Raw genomic sequence first — 23,708 nt, 5'->3', positions numbered from 1 at the left:
GAAAAATATAATTATACATCATTATTAGTATGTTTGTTAATTTATACATGTAAAATCAAAATCAAATTGTAGTTTTCCGTTTTCAATTCTGTGAATTCAATTCTCATATGAAACCTTTTTCTTGTCTATCTTTAAATATTATAAATCCTAACGTATTAACCAACAATCTCATATTTCTATTCTGCATTTCAAAATATGAAAATGTAATAGAAAACTCCGACGAAATCACCAAATCAAATCTCTATCACAACATAAACACATATCGCCATATTAGACATAGAATTAATTTTACGTCAGCATATAAAAGAAAAGTGATATCGCATGTTTTATCTTCTATATTGTCGTGATATAAATGCCATGATATTGTTTAATTTTTTATTTATCGGAAAAGCGCAAGTTGAAATAAAACGCGGAGCCGTCAGAAAATGATGCGTTTTTGAACAAGCGTACCTAGTGAACGTTAAAATTTTTATTTTTAGAAGACTGGAACTGACAAAAGCGCGGCGCCATATTGCGTGCTTGTGTTTGGTTACTGTTCTGGCGCGTGGTCAAGAATTGTTATATTTAATTAATTACCATGTCCGATAACCAGGTAAGTTCGTTCATTTTAATAAACGGCTAGGTAGTAACAACTACTCACGATATAAATACAGTGTAACATCCAAATGTTCGATTGTACGTCGTATTTAATCGGTCTAACCTTGCGTATTAGGAGCAAAAACCCGAAGCCGGCCCAGGCGACGCGAATTCCGAATACATCAAGCTTAAAGTCGTTGGAAATGTAAGAACAGACGGTTTTATTTCTTGCATTTATAATTCATTCCAGCTATATTCCGTGACCGGCTTAAACATTTCATTTTTCTCTTCTTTTTTAGGACAGCAATGAAATTCACTTTAGGGTAAAGATGACCACTCAAATGGGTAAACTCAAGAAATCGTATAGCGACCGTGTGGTTAGTTTTTTTTCTTCAAACTAAACGCATATTCAATCGAAATTAAACAATACCGATTGGTTTTCACGACAGAACGTCAGTTGAAATACATGTATAGTTTCAGAAAATTTTTATCAGGAGTAATATTTTTTTATAATTATCGTATAATTGTTAATTATAAGTATTGTACATTTGAAAAACCAGTTTAAAGGATGTTTTGTACATGTATATAAGAGGAGATTATAAATTAACAAATTTTATTCAGGGTGTTCCTATGACGTCACTCAGGTTTCTCTTTGATGGTAAAAGAATTAATGATGATGAAACACCAAAGCAGGTAAATTATAATTTAGAAGTATCTGAATTAAACGTAATGGAAAATTAAATGAAACCTCAAGGCTTGTTACAAACAAATTCATTTTTGAAATAGTAAAGTCTATTAACAAGAATGAATTTCATTCCTAAGATAATAATATATTATAACAACAATTATAATACAAAGATTATTATTTCAGTTGGAAATGGAAAATGATGATGTTATCGAGGTATATCAAGAACAAACAGGTGGTCACTACTGAGGAAATTAAATCTATTATTCAGTTTTAATATCTATTAAAGTGAAAGTGACTATCGTAAAGAAATGGACAAGTTTATCAGTATGTATATGTATGTTAAAAAAGCATTATGTAATTTGGTTTTTTAAGTAACATTTTGATGTGCTGTTCTACATTCCTGTAATGAGGCAAGATTAAGGACCATCAACAGTCAGTTTCATACACTATATACATTCAACCAACAAAAACAAAGCAAAAAAGGAAAAACCAGAAAAAAAAGAAGGGTCATGACTTAATGTCATAAGTTTTTTCCATTACTATTATCTGGCAATGTATTTGCATTTTACAGACTTCTAAATTTTCATAGATTTAGATCGCGAATATTTCTAAAAGTGAACCCTTAGTTTTGTTATTAAAACACGATAAATATTATATAATGTGAACATAATTTAACAAAATTGTTGCGTTTAAGGTGCATCTGTAATAAAAAAAAGAAGTAACTGTAATATTTTTCCCTTTGCCTTTTCAATATAATTGTTACAGTAACAAAAGTATTTTAAACTTTGAAATCGCAAGCGAAAAGTATGGAAACAATTGGTTTTTCTCCCCCTTTTGTTTGACAATCATGGAGTAGTTAATTCGATGTAAGTAATGTGGATGCTTTGTAGAAGCTCATTATTATTGAAGATGTGTATCCTGAATGAAGTACTGCATGTAATAATAAGCAGAAAAAGAATATTGTTAAATGTATGTATCTATTTCAGTTAACATCAATGAAGGTTTTATGTTCTGAGGAAGAAAAGTTTAATTGTATTGAAATGAAAAATTTGGACTTGTCATTTTAGATTTTAGACATTTAGTTTTTATTTAATCTAAATTATAATTTTTTCAAAATGACAGGCATCCACATTACAAAAATGCATACTCAATGATTTAACAGAACAAAATTTCTAGACAGTAATAAAATTTATTCTTGTACAGATAAGTAATAGAGTTTTTGTTTCCATTACTAACGTGTCCAAGTTGACCGGCATTTTTTTTAAAACTGTTAAACAGTTTGGTTTTTTCAAACAGCAACAAAACTTTTTCTTCAATTAAGAAAAACACTTTACTGTAATTTCAAAAAGCTTTTATATATCATACTGGAACATTTTTTTTTTAATAATTAATGATTTTAATAATAAAATTTAGCAGGATAATCATGGAAATAGTATATAGACTACTACTTACATACATATATAAGAATATTACACGAACGTTTCACATACATTACACATAAAAGCATATTAAAAACATTAGAATATTTCTCTTTTGATAAATAATAAGTATGATGTATAAAAACTTTTTTGAACTACTGTAATTAATAAGCATGTTTATAGTTAGAAAATATAGGTAAGGTATAACAATAACATTAATAGTGTTCCCTTTTACAGAATGTAAAACATGTTGAATGATAAGAGTGCTTTCACATAAATAGGTTTTCAGTTCCATGAGAAAAGATGATAACTTTATATTAAACATCATTGTAATAATCATTAAATTTCACCGGTCTCATGATCATGTTTTCATCTGGCAATACTATAGAATATCTGTAATAACTGTCTAAAAAATAAAAATCATTCTTCATCCTTTTCTACTTATTCCATACACAGCATAAGAAATAGTGTGATAGAGAGATTGAAGTTTACAGATCGAAAGGAAAGGTTTTTATTTAGTAGTATTGCTTTTATTTATACATTGAACAGAATCGATAATTGCTATTATTATTTACTTTTTAGCACTTTTTTTTTTAACGCGATAATCGTAAATTCTTAATGTTATAAACGAACATTCCTAAAAATATTGTAATTATACACAGATTATCTTGCGTTGCCTAGTAATTCTAACATGTGGCGTACTATCATTATTACATATTTACAGAAACCTACGTCTAGAAGAAGCAATTTCCTGCCTCAATAATTGTAGTATCACAAAAATCGAAAAATCTTCAACGGGAAAGTCCTATTGTACAAATATCGTTTCGTTGAGTATCAAAGTGTTTTTGCAGGAGCAAGATTTGAGCGCGTATCTCCATCTTTCTTTTTCATCGCGTGAATGCATAAATTGCTTCTTCCGAAGCAATAACAACTTACTTGCCACAGTTCCATTGCTTAATCAGTAGTTTTATGCACCGGTGCGATAAGATTCAGCAAGTAGATAAATAGTTCGTTCGATAGAATGAATTTATATAGTTTAATATACACAGCCCATTATACGCATACAGAAAAATAATCCTTGATTCGTTGCAGTTTCTTCTTTTTTTTTCCTTCATAAACTGCTGCAAAGGATTCGCGTGAATAAAAAATCAGAGCAAAAGCTATTTTCACATGAGTGGGAAATTTTACAATAATAATTATGCGGCGTTAACAATCATGTCACTTGTTCTTATACTTCATTCTCTGGTCGTTCTTTTCAGACTAAAACGCAATTGATTTCATATTTTTGAACATAATTTGCATATTACTCTCATTGCGAAAATGAGATACTGTACATAATTGCTTCGTGTTAGACTACACACTTTCGCCAATACAATGTATGCATGAAAATTTCCCTTCACCTTGCAATTAAAAAATCTATGCGCAATTGTGGTTAATCGTTTTGCTTCTCCAGAACGTTTTAAAATCAATTAAAGTAGAACATACAATGAAGTACAACAATAAATTATATAGAGATTTAGTATCGACCTCGGTTCGTTATTAAACTTATTCAGAAACAGAGTTCTTATATTAAAGACGTCAGTCTTTGATTTTGTCATGTTTACAAATCTAGCACAATGCACTTCTTCGTTTACAAAAAGTAGAGTGAACCAGTTAATAATATGGATTATTAGCTGGATTATCTAGTGAATCGGATAAAATTAATGAACTGTATTAAGTTCGTTGTGCACTTGCATCATGCAGCAGATTTTAATTACCTTGGGGCTGCAATCGTAATACATACTCTGAGTAAGATTCTGAAACAGCCGTCTAACTATCATTCCTTTGTTGTATCTACATTCACAGAGTATAAATGGCAGCTACCATCAATTGAAACAAAACCAGCCAGTTCTTATCTGCAATACGAACAAGGAACACGCCAGCCAACAACTACATCGTAATTTACAGGGTTTGAAACCAGCTAATAATCCAAATATAATTAAGGTTTTCAAGTAGAAACTTTTAGTAACCAATAATATAATTACAATAATAAATTATAAGACGTAATAAAAAAAAATTTAATTTTTTTTAAAAAAAAAAAAAAAAAAAAGAAACTAATTTAATTATTAAGAGATTATTTATTTTCAGCGAGACATAGTTTATCTGCTTTAGAGCATAACTGAAATTTCTTTTATGAAATTCAATCGTTTCTGTCTCTGAAGTACAAATGCTACACATTACATAAGTACTTTTGTTTTTTTAATTAGAACGTAATTTATATATATTTATATATGTATGTATGTATACGATCTTAAATAAAATGTACAAGGTTTAATTCAAAACATACATTTTTTTCAGATAAAATCTTTCAGGTGTTGTGACTATAAATAATTCTTCTTTTAGTTTAGCTCTCACCTCGTCTTTTTATAATACTTTCATTCAATTATTATGTCTACTTACTTGCATCATAATAAATATAACATCCGTACAATATTAGAGCGATCTGTTAATTCTTAAAGCGCTGTTATTTCTTGGCGAGGCATTGTGTGGGAATAAACCTGTTGAAAGTCTTTTCAACGTGTTTAAAAAAATAACCAGCTTTCGACGCCATGGAAGGGTCACAGTGCATCGCGATGCCATACCCATGCTTTCTTCGTGTGATCGAACCTATGCGCAAGCCATTGCTGTTCCAATAACTGGTATCTTTCTTGACTTAGGTACAGTGGTTTCCCGCGTCTACAATTACACGGTTAAAAACAAACATCACAAATTTCATAGAACCATAAATACTATATAGAGATTAAATTTACGTACTTCAGATCTCTATCTTCTTCTTCAAAGTCGTCGAGATACAAAGATCCCCACAAACAGGCTCGCCGACCTCGAATCACAATAATATAAGTCGACGTGACCACCAGATATATTCCAGTTCCACCTCCGCAATCGATTGAATGCTATATATACATACAAATAAATTATATTACACTACGTTCACATAATCCGAATATGGTTATTAAATTTAAAAAAAAAAAAGAAATAAACGTAGATACATTCGTTAATAGCGTAATACATACTTGAATAGCCTCACAGACATTCATCCGTTTGCAGCAATTTTGTTTCAAACAAACAATAGTACCGCACAACAAACAGATGCTAATCTCTTGTGGAACTAAATGACACCGCCGACATTGTTGTTCATGGTAATACTAAAAATGAATTTCAAAAAGCATTACTAATAAAGTGTCACGGATGTCATGTTTGGTCAAATGGTTTATATCACACATAAGTTCCTTTACCGAAAATATCTTTTCGTATTCCCGTGGAAGACTGAGTAACTTGGGTACGTGCCACGATATGTGTTGCTCCATTATCAGATTTCGCGCTGCGTCACTTTTATTCACGAACGCGAGGAACTGACCACACCATGAACGTGGCACCGAAACACTAGCCTCGCCGTCTTGCCAGTTTAAAGCTACCGTCGAATTAAATATATTCCAATCCATCCCTTCCGAAACTAATTCCAAGTAATAAACTAATCTCACAAACTCAGTCATTTCTGTACTAACTAGGGGTAAAGGTTGTTCGTATAAATGGTAGCGAAGCAACGCAGCCACCCGCAAAAATGGTAAGCATAGCGATTGTATCTGAAACAAGCCCAAATCAGCGTGTGATAATATTAATAACATTAATATGTATGAAAAACACTGAACAACAACTCTGTGAGTTAGCTTTTGTAACGTGTAAAATAAGTACAAGTCTTTTAAAAGAAAAAGAAAAGAAAAGAACACTTTTTACACATTCAACGGTGACTACTACATTCTTCTCTGGAATTAATTACAAATCCTATATACGCACCTGCTGCTCGAGATTATATATCTTCACCCTCGCGTACGGCGTAGACGACGAGGTTGATGGCTTATACACAGCATCGTCCGAACGGTAAAGCGGAGTATCGTTGAAGTATTCAATGATTCTATAGAGTATCGTCTCTGAGGACATGGGAGTATGGTTGATGTATTGATCTCTCCTTAAAATCGTGTTTCTCTCTGCTCGCGTGAGACCGCAGCTTATTTGTAATATTACTTGATAATACAATAAGTTGTACATTACTTTTACCACAGCAGAGAAATATGCTGAAAATAAGTTTTAATAGGTTAAGCATCGTGAAACCACTGTGGACGACGTGGGTGGGCTAACTTTGAACGTATAAGGTAACACACTTACTTTGATCCAAATGTAGGGGAAGCAACAATATAAATTGTATGAGCAGAGCAGTCGGGTCTCTGAGAAGTAATGGTATTTCCCTTTCGTGCGGTATTAAACCCATTGGAGCTGCTGGATCCGCGGGTATACCTGATAATTGCTGCCAGGTGTGATGCACAGGCCACGCAGTCAATACTCTCGCGTGCATCGCCAGAACATGAAGAAGTGCAACTGAAAATTGTGTAACATTATTTATGCAGAATTTAATATACGGCATAAGATATCGCCACTTCTAGCGAGGGAACAAACAAACTTACCGATGCAGTCGCGTTTTGGCGTCTGAGGTAACGTACTCGGCGATGAAGCACATAGCGATCCACCGCGTTGAATGAGTTCAACTTCGAAATTCGTTCGGGCTACAGAAGTTACGAAAAGGAACAAACTTTGGTGACTAGGAAAATAGTTCTTTTGCTTGTATGTTAAATATGTGCAATTCGTCATATCCTCCATGGCTTTTCCCATTGCTCCAGCCAAATTTGTCGAGATCTAAGGATCAAGTATTACCGTACATAGGAAAGTTTGCCAACGAACCGATGTTGCGTAAAAGGAATTGGAATTTAACAAAACGATGTACTTACAGGATTTCGTTGTACCTCTTTCAAGAAATTATTTAACTCTAACAGTATCGTAGCAGTAGACGCGTGATGTGACTGTACCATTGCTGTACATTCGCCCAGTTGGGGAGAAAGTGGAAGAACAGAATTAGCTAACTGCCTACAAAGCGGACACAGATATTCCCCGTTGTCTACAGAAAGACTCTGCTGCCTCTGTTGGTTACGAAGAGACTGTAAATATGACTTCAAGCAATCTAGATGCAAGTGGTGGCCACACGTCTGGACATGAACTCCACCTTCCCAGCTCAAATTAACAGATAACAGCCACGAAACCTACAACGAATGAACATAAAATTAAGCAATTTGAATATTCTAAATGGAGATAAAAATACTTACAGTGTCAAAATGGTAATTCATTTCATCCATTCTACGTTTAAAGTAGGCACCACGTGTGTCGCTCTTTTTTATTGGCGGATCATCGTCAGAAGTGGGTAAGACTGGTCTTTCTGATTGCTGTCGCTCATGACCAATAACGCTTGTTGCCTGAAAACAATGGATAATTAAGTATCGCAATCAAATATTATAACAAGAATCGAATAATTATTAAAACACTGACTTGAACTAATACAACGAGACCCATTGGTGCATCTTCAACCGTAGGAGTAGTTTGATTGCAAATAACGCAATCGTATTCCTTTTTGTTGGTCAATTTGGTTGCATTGTCGTCCCTAGCCCAATCCATATGGAATCCATCCTTCTCATCTGAATGCCAGAAAGTGCATAGGGTTTCAATCACAGTTCGTGTAATCTTGGAAATCTTTCTTAACAATTTATTTATCTTTCGCTTTCAGTTTACCTGTTTTCATTGCCTTCTCCATAAACTGCTTTTGTTTGTTCGCAAATTCAGCCATGAGTTTCTCGCGGCCATAACTTGTTCCTGGTTTCAACGATAGCCTCTTTGCACGTAGGATCGAGATTTGCGATTTTATTAAGCAGCTGGGAGATGAAGAACGGCCCGTCGCCAATTCTCGACTCTTTTGGTTCCGCTGCCGAGCTACTACTAGCTTCGTTATCCGACATTGCACTCTGTTCAGGATTGTAAGTGTCCGGCGCACCTGATAATTGTGAATGCAACTTCAACAACAAGGAGATTATGCTTTCGTCTACTTTTACTGCTTTTGGTTCCGTATGTCCTCCCTAAATTACAAAAAAAAGAAGACATTGCAACAGATCGGAAACTGATTTCAATATACTAGAAAAAAAGAACGTAAATGTGATTAAATGAGAATCATTACCATATGGTCTCTCCTCTTGAAATGCTTATGAGAGTTCGATGTAGATGGAACAATTTCTACGGTCACGCCGGAAGTGCTCAATCTTGGGTAAAGAGATTGAGCAGCAACTATTTCATTGCCAGCCATAAGAGCGGGCCGTTGAGGCGCTGGTGGTAATGCTGGTTGACCGCCCACCATATCTATGTGGAATTTATAAACATTATACCGAAGAAATAGGTATATATTTTTTAACCATGCTACACAAACACACTAGCTACCACTAAATACAAAACTATTAGTATATATTTTCTGAATCGAAGTTTGTTATAGTATTCAGTACTTTCTTTTTCGAACAGAAGGATACTAGTACATACTTTGTCTAGCATCTACAACGAGCACTGTTGTAGTACATGTTACTTTCGATTTATTTTTTACAGTTATGTTGTACTGTCACCAGAAATAAAAGCCCAGACAGAATCAAACGTGTGCAACATTAAAGAATAAGGATGTAAACTATGATTAAGCGGAAAAGACTAAGAGCAACATACTGTCTGGTGAAGGAGGTGATTCAAGCGCAAGGGCCATGGATTCTTCGGTGGATGGTGGCAAGGCTCTCTGTAGAGGTATCATATCGTCTTCATTGTTACCATCTGATATAGCAACAATTCCATCTTCAGGTACAATAGTCATATGAAATTCGGCTACAAATAATAAAGAAAGAAACAAAACTAATGTAATTATATGTTGTATTACATAACAGTAAGACTCGATCTACACCGAAATATCCATTTTTTAATCAAATGTATCTGAACTATATCTGGATCTATGTATATCCAACACTCTTGTCGCTTGTGATGAAACAGACTAGTGTGTATAAAGTAATACATCAAATATTCAACAAATGAGAGAATTGTTTCCAAAGCATCTATATCTATACAAAACTTCATCTTCAAATTAAAACGAATGTCAATATATATGTATACATTTTTACATACACTGCTATATACTTATACCAGTATTATATAACTTTATTACCTCACAGAGTATAAATAATTATGCATGTATATTATATCTATAATTTCATATGTATAGTAACTCTAAAACAACTCACCATCCATTGCTGGTAAAGCTGGTAATGGAGGTAAGGATGGTAGACTTAGAACTTCCAAGGAGCCTTCATCTGTTGCGTCATTTAACATAAGTGGTGTAGCAACCTCAGTCATTTCATCTTGAATCTCCCACTCCAAATCACCTGAAAGAACGAAAATTGAAATGATTAAATTTGAAATGAATAATTAAGAAAGGAAAAGTTTAATAATAATTTTCTTACTGTCTGAACTTTCGGACTCTGATTCTTGCACTTTGATAACTCGATTTATTACTGTCCTTAAATTTTCGGACAAATTATCACTCTTATAGAAACTAGCCAAATGCATATCCTTTATCACACGGGATGTTCCACTATCATACTGGCACAAATGATTTGCCTAATCAGAACGAAAGTAGATTATTAAATCAATAAAATTGTGTTTAATTAATGGAACATACAGAGTAGATGTACAGTATCTAGAATATCTTGATTATTACAATGGATATTATTGGATTATTGGATAAATGGTTACAAGTTAAAGTTCATCAACAGAAACGTAACTAATTGGCTACTTACAGATTTGTCCGGTATGTCTGCAGTAATTACAGCCATTTCTAATAGATAAATAGTCAGTGCCATTACATGTTCTGATATGTTATAACCATGTACTGCCTTATAAAGTATTATTAGAATCATAGCGTGGAAAACTCTGGTGCGTAACACAATCCGTGGATCATCGTAATCCGGTGAAACGGGAGCAGGATGTCGAAATGGTGGCCACGGTGTAGTAGTATTTTTCAGCTTTCCTGACTGCTTTACACTAAACACACATACAAATGTAACAAACATTAGCAAGGAAATGAATTGTCACATATTAAATTAAATTAAAAAAAAAAAGAACTTTTTATGTTGTATAAAGTTATATATTCAGACAATACACAAAACTCACTATTCGGTGAACCGATCCATCGATATCTGAAAATCTTTCCTGTGAACTGCTCTTAACAAAACATGTAGAGGATCGAACAGTTCATCCCATACACGTGGTTTTGGGCCATACATTCCTTGTTGCATGTTTCCACTGGCTTCTAGATTGGGAGCTCTGTATTGAGCTATCTATAAACCATATTATACAATTGTTGAAATAAAGTCTAAAAACATGTATTTCATATAAATAATGCAACTGAAACATACATCAGCCAAGACAGATTCAAAGTCTCTGTTCTGGGTAGTGCCACAGCGTTCTGGCATTAATTCCATTAATTGGCTGTGAGTTTTATCTCCCATACACAATAAAGTAACCATTTCCAAACATGACATTTCAGGATCAGATAAACCTAAACATAAATTGTGTATATTGAATATTCTGTAGCTTTATATTATTAAGTATTAATGTCAATGGTGTTCAAAATTTACCTAGATTTGTTCGAACATTCACCAGAGTGGCTAAAAATGTTAAGCAGCTCTCTAGCATAGAAGTGTCATGCTCTCCTTCCAGATATTCATTCTGATGTGTATGGTATAAACGAAGACTCATCCATTCCTTCACATGAAACCTAAACGAATAAAAGAAATACGTTTGTTTACTTTATATATAAAAGTGATAAGACATTGAAGTAAATGTACAAACGAGTATTTACTTTTCAATGACTGTTTTTAGAAAGACATCTGGTTGCAGTTTGGTCGCGCACACTTGCAGAAGATAAAGATCTGCGTCCACCATTGAATTGCAAAAATTGCACTGTATATAAGTCATAGCTTGTCCTTTTATTTGAAGCCCATTACGAACCCACAGTCCATTCAAGATTTCATAGAAAGCAACCTAAACAAAAATTCCTTGTGTCAGTTGAATTTCAAACAAACAAATTTTTGTAAGTGTTATTAAATTATGTCGTTTCATTTTGTATCTGTAAAGACATCACCTCATATAGTATGCATGATTCGTAAGTACCTAACGGTACTTTCGAAAACTGAGTCACGAATATCGTGCTTAACGTTACTTTCGCTTCTGTTTTATTTGTTATTTTATTGATTCTCTACTAATTATGATCCGATGAAATGAAAAAAAATGTGACTAAAAATAAAATATTCGGGGACTGGTAAGGAGGAAAAAAGGTGTGAAACAGAGAATTAGAAATATTAATCATATTTTACAATACAATAGCATAAGGATTAAAGTATTTAATGTCATTTTTATTAAAAACAAAAGATTCCCTTATGAAAGGAAATATATGAATCACGGAACATTTGAGATATGCGGGCATTCTTTTTCACGCTATGGTTCATTCGTAGATATACGGTAAAGCCCCCACCGTAACGACCAATCCCGTCACTGGAAGGCAATACAAAACGCTGCGTTGTCAGTGTGTAACGATTCCATCGTTGATGGACGAGGGAAAATCCTCAGTTTCGGGAGAGCTGAACAAGACTTTACCACGCGCAGTGTATTCTACGAATATTTCGTTACAATGGTTGTCTTCTTTATGACTCGTTTTTAGCTCCGTAGAATTTCGGGGCATTGACAAAGATATCTTAACAGCTATCTAAGAAAAGAGACCGAGGAGGGAACACCATTGGATCAGTGATACATGTGCGAGAGGTTCATGGACTACTTTCTATCTGAATTTACTTTCGTTCGCAAGTTTCAATTAAACCGGTGAAAATGACTACATCGAAAGTGAAGATCACATATTTCTTCTTAATAATCAGCCTAGGCCAGTTTGCAAACGGTTTCGACTTTACGGACATAATGGATCTAAAGGATATATTAAGATTCGGTCGTGAAACGCTGGTGGAGATTCTTGAATCGTGGGAATTATTGCGCCCCACAAATTCTGGCAATGAAGAAAACAGCTATCCATTCGTTTACAGAATGGAGAAAGAATTGAGAAATCGTATATCAATATTATCGAACAAGATCGACAATTATCAACAGAAGATGGAAATACGGTTCGACACGATTGTCGCTAAACTTTTAATCGATTTGCCGCTTCAAGAAAGTCTGAATCAGAAATTGCTTGCAGTGGATGAATACGTTGGCCAAATCGACGATTTATATCATAATTTTATAACGTATAGCGATTCACCTAGGAAATACTCTACACTCACGTTGCAAGATTTCGCCATGACATGTATCTCCTCTAGATCGGGTGCTGTTCCTGATCTTTTAAAAAGTATTCATCGATTGCTTGTTCCAACCGGCGATCAAACCTTCAGCAGAAGTATTCTTGTGTTATTGGCAAAGCGGATGAATGTAAGTATTAATAAAATTCTGAAAACGTTTCACACCAATACGAGGTTTGAATTGATTAATAACGATAGTAGTTAATTAAATAAGTTTGTTTCTTTGCTACTGTACGCCGTGGTGGATTTGTAATCATTGAGATTTCCGAGTAACGAGTGTCTGTTGGTATGTTGGTAACGAGACCCCTATCATAATCATTAAGTCCAGAGAGGTATTAGGTGCAGAGGCATATCGCACATGATCAAGTGACATCCGACAGTTTGCGTCTGTTGAATGTGCAAGCTTGATTAAAACGTAGATACACCGTTGAAAGCCGAACAAATAAATTACGATAAGGTTTCCGGTATTATTCATGGTAGCTTGAATAAGACAATGCCACCACGAGATGGGAAAACAAAAAGCATAAATAAATTCAACTGACACTGAAGTGTCTATATAGAGCGTGTTTTCCGTTGGGTTCGTTCAGACGTCTCGTTTAGATCATCTCTGTCGAGGCTAGGCACTATACATGACAAACATGGCGGAGGAAAGGAAACAAATGAAAAAAGAAAAGGCTACCTTGAGCTAGAATGTTTGACTCAGACTTTCATAAAAAGTAATTGTGATGTACGTGTAATGGTATTTATATAGTATCAAATATATTGCGAAGTAATTTTCGTTAAATACTTTTCTAGAAGAATAAAATGTTAATTTGTTAGATATTTTAATTTTATGGTAAAGAACGGGGTTGGCGTGTATAATGCTTTTTCTCAGTGCTACAATGTACTTTGTGTAAATCGCTTTAACAACGAGAAGAGTAACAATGAAAAGGAGCATGCGCAAGAGATACATCATAACATCATTAAAGCCTAAACGGTACCATGACAAGAGGGGATATGCACAGAGCAAAATGACGTTTACTGCACTGATGCGAAATCCTCAGTCGAGTTCGAGCGAGTGAGGAAGGTGTACGCTTTACCGCTTTCTCGTCCTGTGTCAAAACCACGTTTGATTACAATATTCCGAGAAACAGTTGTCGAACGGATGCCCGTGCAACAGACCGTATCGTGACAGTCAGACGTTCGAAGAATACGGTTTGCAACCAAAGAACCGTCGAACTGTAACCAGTGTAAGAATATTTACTGCGACAGTCTCTCGAGTTCCAATTTTCGTTTATTACATTCGAAATTGTTCGAACGATAGCACTGACCTTTCGTGACCTATATATGCATCGTGTGAGCAGTTTTTTGTAAACGTTTGTGCAGAGTGTGGACTCGAAACACGATATCGGTTTAGTGAAACATATTTCCTTTAATTTCGCACAAAAAACATCGTGTGTCTGTCCATTAACATTCAACTGAACCGTTATGTCTGTTGTGTGTTCTTTAGACGCCTACGGGTATATACATGTATGTGAATTCAAATCAAACACTCGTTTAAAATTGTTAACACATGGAAATTTGATATTTGTATTTAACTTATTATTTAACTTATTGTTTCTCTGTTCTCGATGAAATATTGTTACAATAGCAAGATGTTTAATTTGATTATACTTTGATGGTAAATTTCTATTTACCAACGACCGTTTTTAAATTTACGTTTCAATTGACGTAGCATTCAACCTTGATCGAGAAGATACGTTTCGGGTAAAGTGATCGTTGTCAAAACAAAGAACATTCCTTATCGAGATTTACGGCGAGTTCGTTCCACAAGGACGCCTCTATTGGGAAACAAACTGTTCGACCATCGATTGAATAATTGTTCATAGACTTCCTTTTAATACGGCCACGTACATAATTCGATTCCGTTGTAATATGATTGGAGGGTATACAAAGAAACCTTAGGGGGGTCTGTTTCTAACACGATCGAATTGATTTGGTTTTCCCCAATAATTCTTTAGAGAAAACGAACAAAGTTCAAGGTGCACGACTTTCTCGAGAACGTAGAGTTGCTTTCTAGATATTTTCACGCGGAAGTTTGAAATCGGTAAATCTATACGATTCCGAAATTTCGTGGGAAAATTTCATAAAATATTAATTCGTATCGAATGAAACGACAGGACGTGCATAATAATAATATCCGGGCATGACTCACATTAAAATTAATTAGATATAATTTGCTGAAAATGCATCAACGAAGGATGCCAATCCACAGTATATACTAAAGATATTCCCACGAAACTGCATGACACTCTCGTAATCTTTCCGCGACCGAAACACACGATATCATTTTAATTCGTGTACTGACGTATCTAGTTTTTAACGTAATCATCACATTCGACCCTTACATCAAGCACAGTTTGCATGTGTGCCAGCCATCCATACATGATCACACATGCTATATGTATACACGTCACGTATAGCACAAACGGCGGGGGACGCTCTGCACAGCTAGCCGAGTAATGTTTTATTCCCGGAAGTTTGAAGGACAATACATTGTTTACAAGCAAGGAGGACAGTGGCTCCGTAACGTAAAAAGATTATTTCGAGAACTCTAAAACTTTTCCGTGTACACAATTGTAACTAAAATGTATTTAAATTGCAATTGTCCTGAACCGTTTTTAACCGTTGGAGTACAGTGGCCGGGTCCGTTTGGGACTGAGTGTTTAAAAGCCATATCTAACTCATCGATTTGTAAATATAATTTAAGCTGGTAGTTATTCATATTTAGTCGTATAAAAAAGCAGGTGTTTTTTTTTAATCTCGTTTGAAAGTATGTTTGAAAAGAAGGAAGTATGGGGTTTCAAACGGACCCAGACACCACTGTCTCTACGAACTAAAAACGTTCGTACTCCGAAGGATTATTAGTCGTTGTGTAATAACGAATTGGAACCTGAGAGAAGGAATGGCTGCTATGAAAAGTCTTTAAATGCTGCACATCCACGCGTAGGTATCTCAAATTACAATGGATCAAAAGTAACGGTTTCAAGTATTTATATAACCAGAAAGTACCAAAGCGATATTAAGAAATAAATAGAAAATGAGGACAGAAGCTGTTGTATCCTTGCTCTTACTCTCCGTAATATGGGGTGTAAGAGGTGTCATAAAAAACGATGCAACGTTAATTGATGAAATGAGAAACATGCTGCATGAACATGATAATATATTTGAAGAGACTCTGTATCAACGAATGAGCCTTGATGGACTCGAGGTGGAGAAATATCTCATAAGAACGTTCAAGAGCTTCGGCGACGAGTTAGAACGAAACTTTCCAGACCCTGGTTACAAATACTTAGATTCACTGCATTCTCTTTGGTTGTGGACTCGGGCCGAAAGACAGATGAATGCAATCGACGAGCTGTACAACATTTTCAGATCAATGCAACACGCAATTATCGATCAAAATATGGATCTTGATTTAGAGAAACTGGCAAACATCTCCGAAGCTATTTTGCACGATCCGAACGTGTCTATAATAGACAGGCTCGCTCGAATATCTGAATTTATAGTGCATGATAAATTGTTCATTTTGGCTTATCAGGTACAATATTACAACGACTAAGATTGCTTCGATATTTAATACAGCTGATTGTTTGCGTTAATCAGTTAAATATTAATAACTTTATCTAAGTATAATTAGTATTAAAATAGATTTATAATTTGCACAGGAAGAGTCTACACAAATTTGCAGCGAACATCAGTCTCTTCAACAATTGCTCTACAACCTCTACACTACAGTTACTCTCGCAGAAATCAAGGGCTACAGCATGATTCAATTCTCCTATATGTTACTAAGGTTATACAATCAAGGTATAAACTTGCAGCTATTGCACTCATATACTGCACTGTCACCCTTTTTTGTTTATATTGTGCCAATCAATCCAAAAGATAATCCTATTGTCTGACTCTATTCTTCAAATTTAGCATACACTAAGCGCTTAAATTAATACAGGTTCTAACTTCACCGAAGAAATGGAACTAGTGAAGCAGCAATATTCAATAAGAACATCTGAAACAGTAAGAGCTGTGAAAACTGCCATGGCATTTGCACCTAGGGATCTTTGGATGTGTGACTCAGAAAATCCAAAATTAAGTATGTGTTTCAATTCAATGTTCATGCGATAAATGTAATTAAACGAAACACTCCTTGCAGATGAAACATATACAGAATTGACAGACCTATTTCAAGGCATTATTGTAAACGAAGTAGACTTGAATCCGCAATCAAGTTGCAGAGAAAATTGTGCCTATTACGGTTATTCGAAAGTTTTTGGATGTTATAAAAATCAGTTTTGTTCTCGGCAACGGCATTGTTCCGGTAAAATATTAAACTGCGAATACGTCGACGCGGACATGTGGGTCTGTCCTTCGGTAAATTGAACTTCGTCCTTTGTATAGATTAATTACACAAACAAAATTCGGTGTGTGATGGGTTTCTAATCTTTTAGGCTAAAAATAGTAACCGAAGGTACGAATACATAGAATACGAAAATGGTAAAGTATTTGGACAGAAGGGTTCCTGCAACAGGGATGTAACAAAAGTCGATAGTTGGTGGCGTTGGTTGTTCTGGCATTGCAGTTATTGCTTCTGCTACTGTGATGATAGTACCGCAAAATCCGATCGGTATTTCAGTTTGCGAAGCGTCACGTCTGACATAGGGAACAACAAGTGAATATTCCGTGACGAACAAATTACTAAGAATTACTGATTCCATGCATAACAATATATTATATTTTCCAGGGTTATAACAGGAATTGCATTGAAGAAAGCGAACAATATAATGCATCTCCAAATACAAGAGGGTGAATTGTTGCCCCGTGGTAATATCAATAGAACAACCGTGGCATGGAAGCCTATCGAAGCCTTTTCCAGATTAGATAGTAATGTTAAGAGCGGCGTCGATTACCATACTCTGGCATGGGAAAAAAGAGGTGTAGACCTAGATGATTTAGTACCCGATCAAGAGCACCTTTTAACAGGTACATATTCCATAAAATTGGTGCTTTGTATTTTCGACATGCAAATGGCATTCACGGTATTAATGTTTCCAGGCGTCAGGTTTCGAACTATTGGATCACGCTTGAATTTGGAAATAATGGTAACACCGTTCAACTTCACGACGGGACAATTAACGCAACCGTTTATAAACAGTTTTTGGCTAAGTAACGACGTCACCGACAGGTTCGTTTCCATTGTTGTTGTTTCAAACATGTCATGACGTTCATTCGAATTATGCTAATTATTTTGTGCCCGTAGAACTGAATTGGAATTAAAAAATCCCGATATACCGACGCGATTTAAACTGCCATCGTTACCAGATTCAAAACGTCATCAATATGTGAATTTCGCCGCTAGCGATCGAATAATGGATGCTGCACAAAGTACAATACCGTTTATTGATATTCAACCGATTGAATCTAATCCACCGATTCCAGTGTCAGGAGCTGGAATTTTTCATAAAGGCAGATCAGGATCTGGAGGTTACGTGGCGATGAAACTAATCACATATGATTTTACTCCGCATTTGCAGGTCGATTTACCACCCCCCCCACCAGTTATTAAATCACCACCCGTATTAAGAGAAATGAAAAGCGAATGAATTCACTAATGCGTATGTCATGTTAATGACTTAGTTTGTTGATATTTTTGTATGGTCTTTCTACTTCCGCGTGCTATTCGTTGATTTGTGACAGACAGCGTAGTTTGTAATTCGTTTCAGTACACGTTCATGAAATTTGCAACATTTATAACTATGTATCTGTTTACTGTTCCTTATCAACTCTTTCTACCATCATTGTGCCATTTTACCATGTATATGATGCTTCAAATATGATTTAATTTGTTATTCAGTTTTTTTTTATTCGAATGTTTCTTTATAGAGATCGTGTCAATTTAATTTTATGTCATAAAACCACTAGTAATGTTTTATTGATAAGAAATATAATTATTTTCTGTTAGAGTCTGTGAAACGACCAATCACTGAAGTGTCTAAATAGGCACCTCAAGATTCTGTGATTTAAAAATATACGATAAATAAATAAAATAATTAGATATTACTGGAAGTCCACTTTTTAAGAACATATATCATTTTCACTTTTTCACAAATTTTTCTCTCCCTTTATGTCTGAATGCAGTTGTATATAAGTATTGGAAAAGTATGTGTTCGAGGAAATTAGAAAAAATAGAAATACTTACCTGAACTCGCAAGGGATGCATCATTAGAAGGTGCAGCATATCCGTAGGAGGTAGTAAATCATTAAGTGTAGCTCCTTGTTGGCGCACCGCTTGACACATAAATACGGCAAAATATCGATGAAGCGGAAGATGAAATGACACTTGTAAGCTATCATTCTGTAACAATAGCAAGAGAAATAATTAAAATACTGGTACGGCGTAAATGAAATAATTTTAATGCCCGTACAAAAATCTGTGTACTGGGGCTGTTTCATTTACGACGTCACAAGTTGAGAATTGAGGCTTTCAGTTATTATTTTTAAGGCTTTGGAGTATAAGGTGTGTCCTTTTGGAACAATTATTCCAATATACGTATATGATGTATCACAACTAATTGTATCAGTGTGTTTGACCTCTAATGAAGCTAGATGCAATACTAGCGCAACATTGAAACAATTTTCCGAAAAGGACACGTCTTGCCTGAAATTCATACATACATACATAATACAATAAAAGCATAAATATCCGCAGATTAGTAGTAACTGTATTACAAGCTATTTTGTTCTAATACAGAATAGTTTATAAACACTGACCTCATTTGGATCTGTGTAATTGACAGAATCTAACCAGTCTTGTAAAGCCGTCAGACAATAGCTAAGCACCCTTCGACTAAGGGGTGCGCTCTCAGGGCCACGTAAGTGTGAAACTAACGCCCACATTGGATAGGCGCTAGCTTCTAATTCAGCGCTAAACGCTGCATAATATGTATTAGGTTCGAACTCGACGTGTTGATTTAATTCTCGTTGATTCACGTTCATTCCTGTAACAAATGTAATGAATAATTTTAGAAATATTCATCTTTTTTTATACAGAAGTACAGTTCAAGCTAGAAACATTATACCTTGAAACATAGATAGGAAGTCGAACCACATTTCCAAAAGTGTATCGTCTCTCATAAATCGAAAAGCAACAGGCTTGTGTGAAAGAACATTATTTAAATCTGACACTAACGGCCAGTAACAATGTTCCTTCATTACTTGACGTCCACAGTCTACTACGTAGTGAAAATTTTTATCCGGGTCTGGGCAGAAACATATTCGATAAATAAATTATATGTTTTCATTGTAAGAAGCTTCAATATTTCGTCACGATAAAAACAATACATACCGTGTAAAGTATTCTGTATTAGAATCTTGCTCATCATATATTTTAAGCTGATAACCATAACATGCAATAACTTCAATTGATACACCATTCTCAATGCTAAACTTTCGTTACTGAACAGCTAAAACAAGAAACGTAAGCATATAAATAACAATCATGTTTTCATTAGAAATGAACAATTTTCGTCGGTACAGCAACATACCTGTACGCTAACATGAACTATTCTATTGCTCAAAGTATCAGGATCTATTGAACGTTCAAGCATCATTGAAATTCTACTATAATGTAGTACAAATGCACAAGTTAGTGCTTCTTTGTAATCGGGATCCGGTAACATGTTCAACAGAAGACAAACTAATTTCTGCGGGAATTCATAAACAACTGTCCAGAACATTAATTCTTCTAAGAATGTATTATGTTCTAAGTGTTCTTGCAATGATACACATTCTAAAATAACAAATAAAGTGGGTATTTTATTATAATCGTACGTGTATTAATGGAAATATGTATAATTTTACCTTTGTACTCATCGGGTGGTTCTGGGTTTGGTAACAACTTCACAGTATCTTGATATATTTTAATGTTATCTTGACAATAGATGTCATATTCTGGTTGTGCAGTAGACACAGAAGGATTCATGAAACCTTTATATTTCTGTGGATTTGTTAACGCCGATGTTATAACTTGCCTCATCAATGCACCCATCTTATTAAAATCAAGGAGCATAGTTAAATATCCATCCGCGTCTTGGATAGCAACCTTAATATCCGGTGAGTTCGTACTGTAGTAAATAAAAGCCATGATCATTATGAACATATATATATTAGATTTCATAAATCATGTGTAATTTTAATAATAAAGACTTATTTAACGTACGACTTTTCACGTAAATATTGAATAAGACGAAGAATAATTCTAGGCATCATTGCATTCGCCACGCATAATAGATCTGAAGGAGCAGCTGACGTATTAACAGAAGCTTTAGGGCCATGTCTATCACAGAATCTATAAGAACAAATAATATGTATGAATTTCACTAATATAGTAATTGTTCCTAATAATTGACTAAAATCCTTACCCTTCTTCTTTCATAACAGACGGATCACCACAATCGCATGCTCCTCCAGCTTGACTAAGAAACATATTGAAGTCGTGGCGATAATGATTCCCTTTTTTGAAGCATTCCGTGCACAAAGACATACAAGGTGATATACCACAAGTACGACAACGATACGCTACAAAATTTGGTGTCCAAACGAGTCCACATGTTGTAGCATTATCATACGTTCTTACTGAAATGTTTATATACATTTTATTTTGAAATAATCGTAAATTTGTTTAATTGTAATATTAAAATCTCTCATCGTTAACACATTCGGGACCGACGTATTATTGCATAATTATCCCCAAAAACCAGAAATATTTACATACAATCTATGTGCAACCCACATGCTGAGTCATTACTTAAGCGGATCTGAGACTGCATGACACACTCACTGAGTTCTCAGTCTTGAATGTGTTAACTATCTATAATGCTATATTACATTTCATAGAAATGTGTTGTTTTAATGTAAAGCCTTCTTGGAATTTCATAAATTTTATTGGCTGTATTGATTCAGTTAGTTAGTACATCTATGTGTTTGCATCTGTAGCTGTACTTATGACCATTTGCATGAAATTATTGGATAATCTTTCCGATGCCAAATATGTGAATTGCTTGATATTTAGATTATATACTATTAATTAATAATCAAGATATTTTCATTAATTATTAACATATTATATTAACTTAATCAATGATACTAATTATTTACATTAATAATAAAGCTAAATTTCATAAATGTTTGGCCTTTAAACATTACAAGCATGTCTATTCAATGTTATTTACACGTATCTTCATTTTCATACAATTTATATTTAATAATATAACACACTATTCAAGTGATTCAAAATAATATTCTTAACAATTACACATAGCACAACTAATACATTGTACCAGGTAACTGTAAAAACAATCGTTGCATACAATTGCATTAATGTTCTCGAACAGGTGATGTCTATAACAGCGTTTAAAGCATTTGTATTTATGAATCAATCTGTCATGAGAAATCTAAAATTATTCAACTATGTGGTGGTGAAGAATAAATTCATACAGTACCTGTGTTAGCAAATTCATCTGGTGTACGACCACCAGCCATCAACCACTTACACCAGTCGATGGTTTCCCAGTCATCAATAGCCTTACTGGGATTCAAGAGTATATCCAATAAATTGTTAAGGTTCTGTGGACCACCAGCGTTTAGGGTTGGATTTACACATTCGTCATAAATATATCCAGCTGCACCACGTTTGCCCTTGTTCATTAATACTTGGGCCGAGGTGCTGGATGTCGAGGCCATCGTGAAAATATTGACCTCGCGCAGCGAGGATACCACTGGTTTCAATACGTCTTTGTGGTATCCTTCGTGGATGACGAGTGTATAGAAAAGAAACGAGCAGCTCGAGTCGGGAATCAGATGATACCGACGTTAAAATCTCGGTAAGCCGACAAGCCAACCGATCGTTGCCCGACGTCTCGCAGCTTTTTGCGTGTTTCTCGCGCGGAAACTTCCGGGAAACCTTTCAAGTAGAGGCGGCGCGCGAATCAAGGGATTCTCGACAATCTCCATATCAGTGAGCATCTCCCGTCAACTCTGTCTTCCTCATCAATTTTGACAGCATGACGAAAGCACCGAGGGACCGTTAACTTGCACCACTCATCTCAGCTACCGATTAATATCGACCTTCGGATTTCGTGTTTCGACAAGTACTCAGTACTTGCACAATAATCGTTGTTAATACGACACACATCCGCATTTACGGGACGGCAAAACCAATTGACCACCAAATCGTTCGACCAATTGACCACAGCTTATATTCCTCTACGGTACGTCTTCTTCTCTCCGATCAAGAATTTGACTATCTTATCGACGGAACAATGACAGAGCCACCAAACGAGCTCTTATTTCCTGTGTGCGTCTCCAACAAATCGATTATATCTCTTTTCTGGTGTAATAATTACAAATAATATAAGGAAAAAATAAACAAAATTGTTTTAATATAATTAATATTAAAAATGTGACTTTGAGCATTGTATTTATTCGCTTTATGTGTAACCCAATCATACATGACTACCTGGACTAATTGGCTCATTATAGAACAAACTCTACACACCCACAACATTCTATAAAAAACTATATAACATTCTCTACAGAAAGTGAAGTCAATGTTGTCGGGATATAAATAATATTAAAATTGCGACTTTGAATTTGTTATGAATTCGCTTCTTTATAAAGTATTCGCATGTAATTTCTTGGACAAACTGT

General features: G+C 34.8%; 3 protein-coding genes across 5 annotated transcripts; 2 read left to right on the top strand and 1 right to left on the bottom strand.

Annotated features, from left to right (window-relative positions):
* The first annotated feature begins 427 nt into the window (after nucleotides 1-427).
* Nucleotides 428-1,903, top strand: LOC107187880 (small ubiquitin-related modifier-like). Its single transcript, XM_015576068.1, has 5 exons — nucleotides 428-592; nucleotides 713-781; nucleotides 876-953; nucleotides 1,198-1,269; nucleotides 1,448-1,903. The coding sequence occupies exons 1-5, from the start codon at nucleotides 578-580 to the stop codon at nucleotides 1,508-1,510; spliced, it is 297 nt and encodes a 98-aa protein (XP_015431554.1). The 5' UTR covers nucleotides 428-577; the 3' UTR covers nucleotides 1,511-1,903.
* A 3,138-nt stretch (nucleotides 1,904-5,041) lies between these two features.
* LOC107187896 (E3 ubiquitin-protein ligase UBR3) lies at nucleotides 5,042-22,910 on the bottom strand. The gene is given in 30 exon segments (XM_015576085.1): nucleotides 5,042-5,397; nucleotides 5,476-5,615; nucleotides 5,736-5,867; nucleotides 5,958-6,305; nucleotides 6,517-6,794; nucleotides 6,886-7,095; nucleotides 7,182-7,410; nucleotides 7,503-7,811; nucleotides 7,875-8,021; nucleotides 8,095-8,240; nucleotides 8,335-8,395; nucleotides 8,397-8,675; nucleotides 8,774-8,952; nucleotides 9,301-9,453; nucleotides 9,864-10,004; nucleotides 10,083-10,239; nucleotides 10,419-10,662; nucleotides 10,792-10,958; nucleotides 11,037-11,179; nucleotides 11,259-11,398; nucleotides 11,483-11,664; nucleotides 19,201-19,356; nucleotides 19,773-19,999; nucleotides 20,081-20,260; nucleotides 20,347-20,464; nucleotides 20,546-20,790; nucleotides 20,862-21,124; nucleotides 21,220-21,348; nucleotides 21,422-21,635; nucleotides 22,502-22,910. Coding segments are annotated over 30 exon segments (5,676 nt in total). The 5' UTR covers nucleotides 22,743-22,910; the 3' UTR covers nucleotides 5,042-5,279.
* On the top strand, nucleotides 12,331-18,812 carry LOC107187895. 3 transcript variants are annotated; one of them, XM_015576083.1, is made up of 9 exons: nucleotides 13,968-14,194; nucleotides 15,955-16,545; nucleotides 16,673-16,814; nucleotides 16,957-17,097; nucleotides 17,158-17,375; nucleotides 17,453-17,673; nucleotides 17,746-17,984; nucleotides 18,057-18,186; nucleotides 18,262-18,812. In XM_015576083.1, exons 2-9 carry the CDS (start codon nucleotides 16,045-16,047, stop codon nucleotides 18,602-18,604), a joined length of 1,935 nt encoding a protein of 644 aa, XP_015431569.1. In that variant the 5' UTR covers nucleotides 13,968-14,194; nucleotides 15,955-16,044; the 3' UTR covers nucleotides 18,605-18,812. The 3 variants fall into 3 exon arrangements, with proteins under 3 accessions (XP_015431568.1, XP_015431569.1, XP_015431570.1); XM_015576082.1 differs by lacking the exons at nucleotides 13,968-14,194; nucleotides 15,955-16,545 and adding an exon at nucleotides 12,331-13,095; XM_015576084.1 differs by lacking the exon at nucleotides 13,968-14,194 and having other exon boundaries at nucleotides 15,881-16,545.
* Nucleotides 22,911-23,708: the final 798 nt, after the last annotated feature.

Source organism: Dufourea novaeangliae, unplaced genomic scaffold (genome assembly GCF_001272555.1).
Source record: "Dufourea novaeangliae isolate 0120121106 unplaced genomic scaffold, ASM127255v1 scaffold112, whole genome shotgun sequence".
In the NCBI taxonomy this organism is placed as follows: Eukaryota; Metazoa; Arthropoda; class Insecta; order Hymenoptera; family Halictidae; genus Dufourea; species Dufourea novaeangliae.
This window is presented reverse-complemented; position numbering and strand designations above follow the sequence as displayed.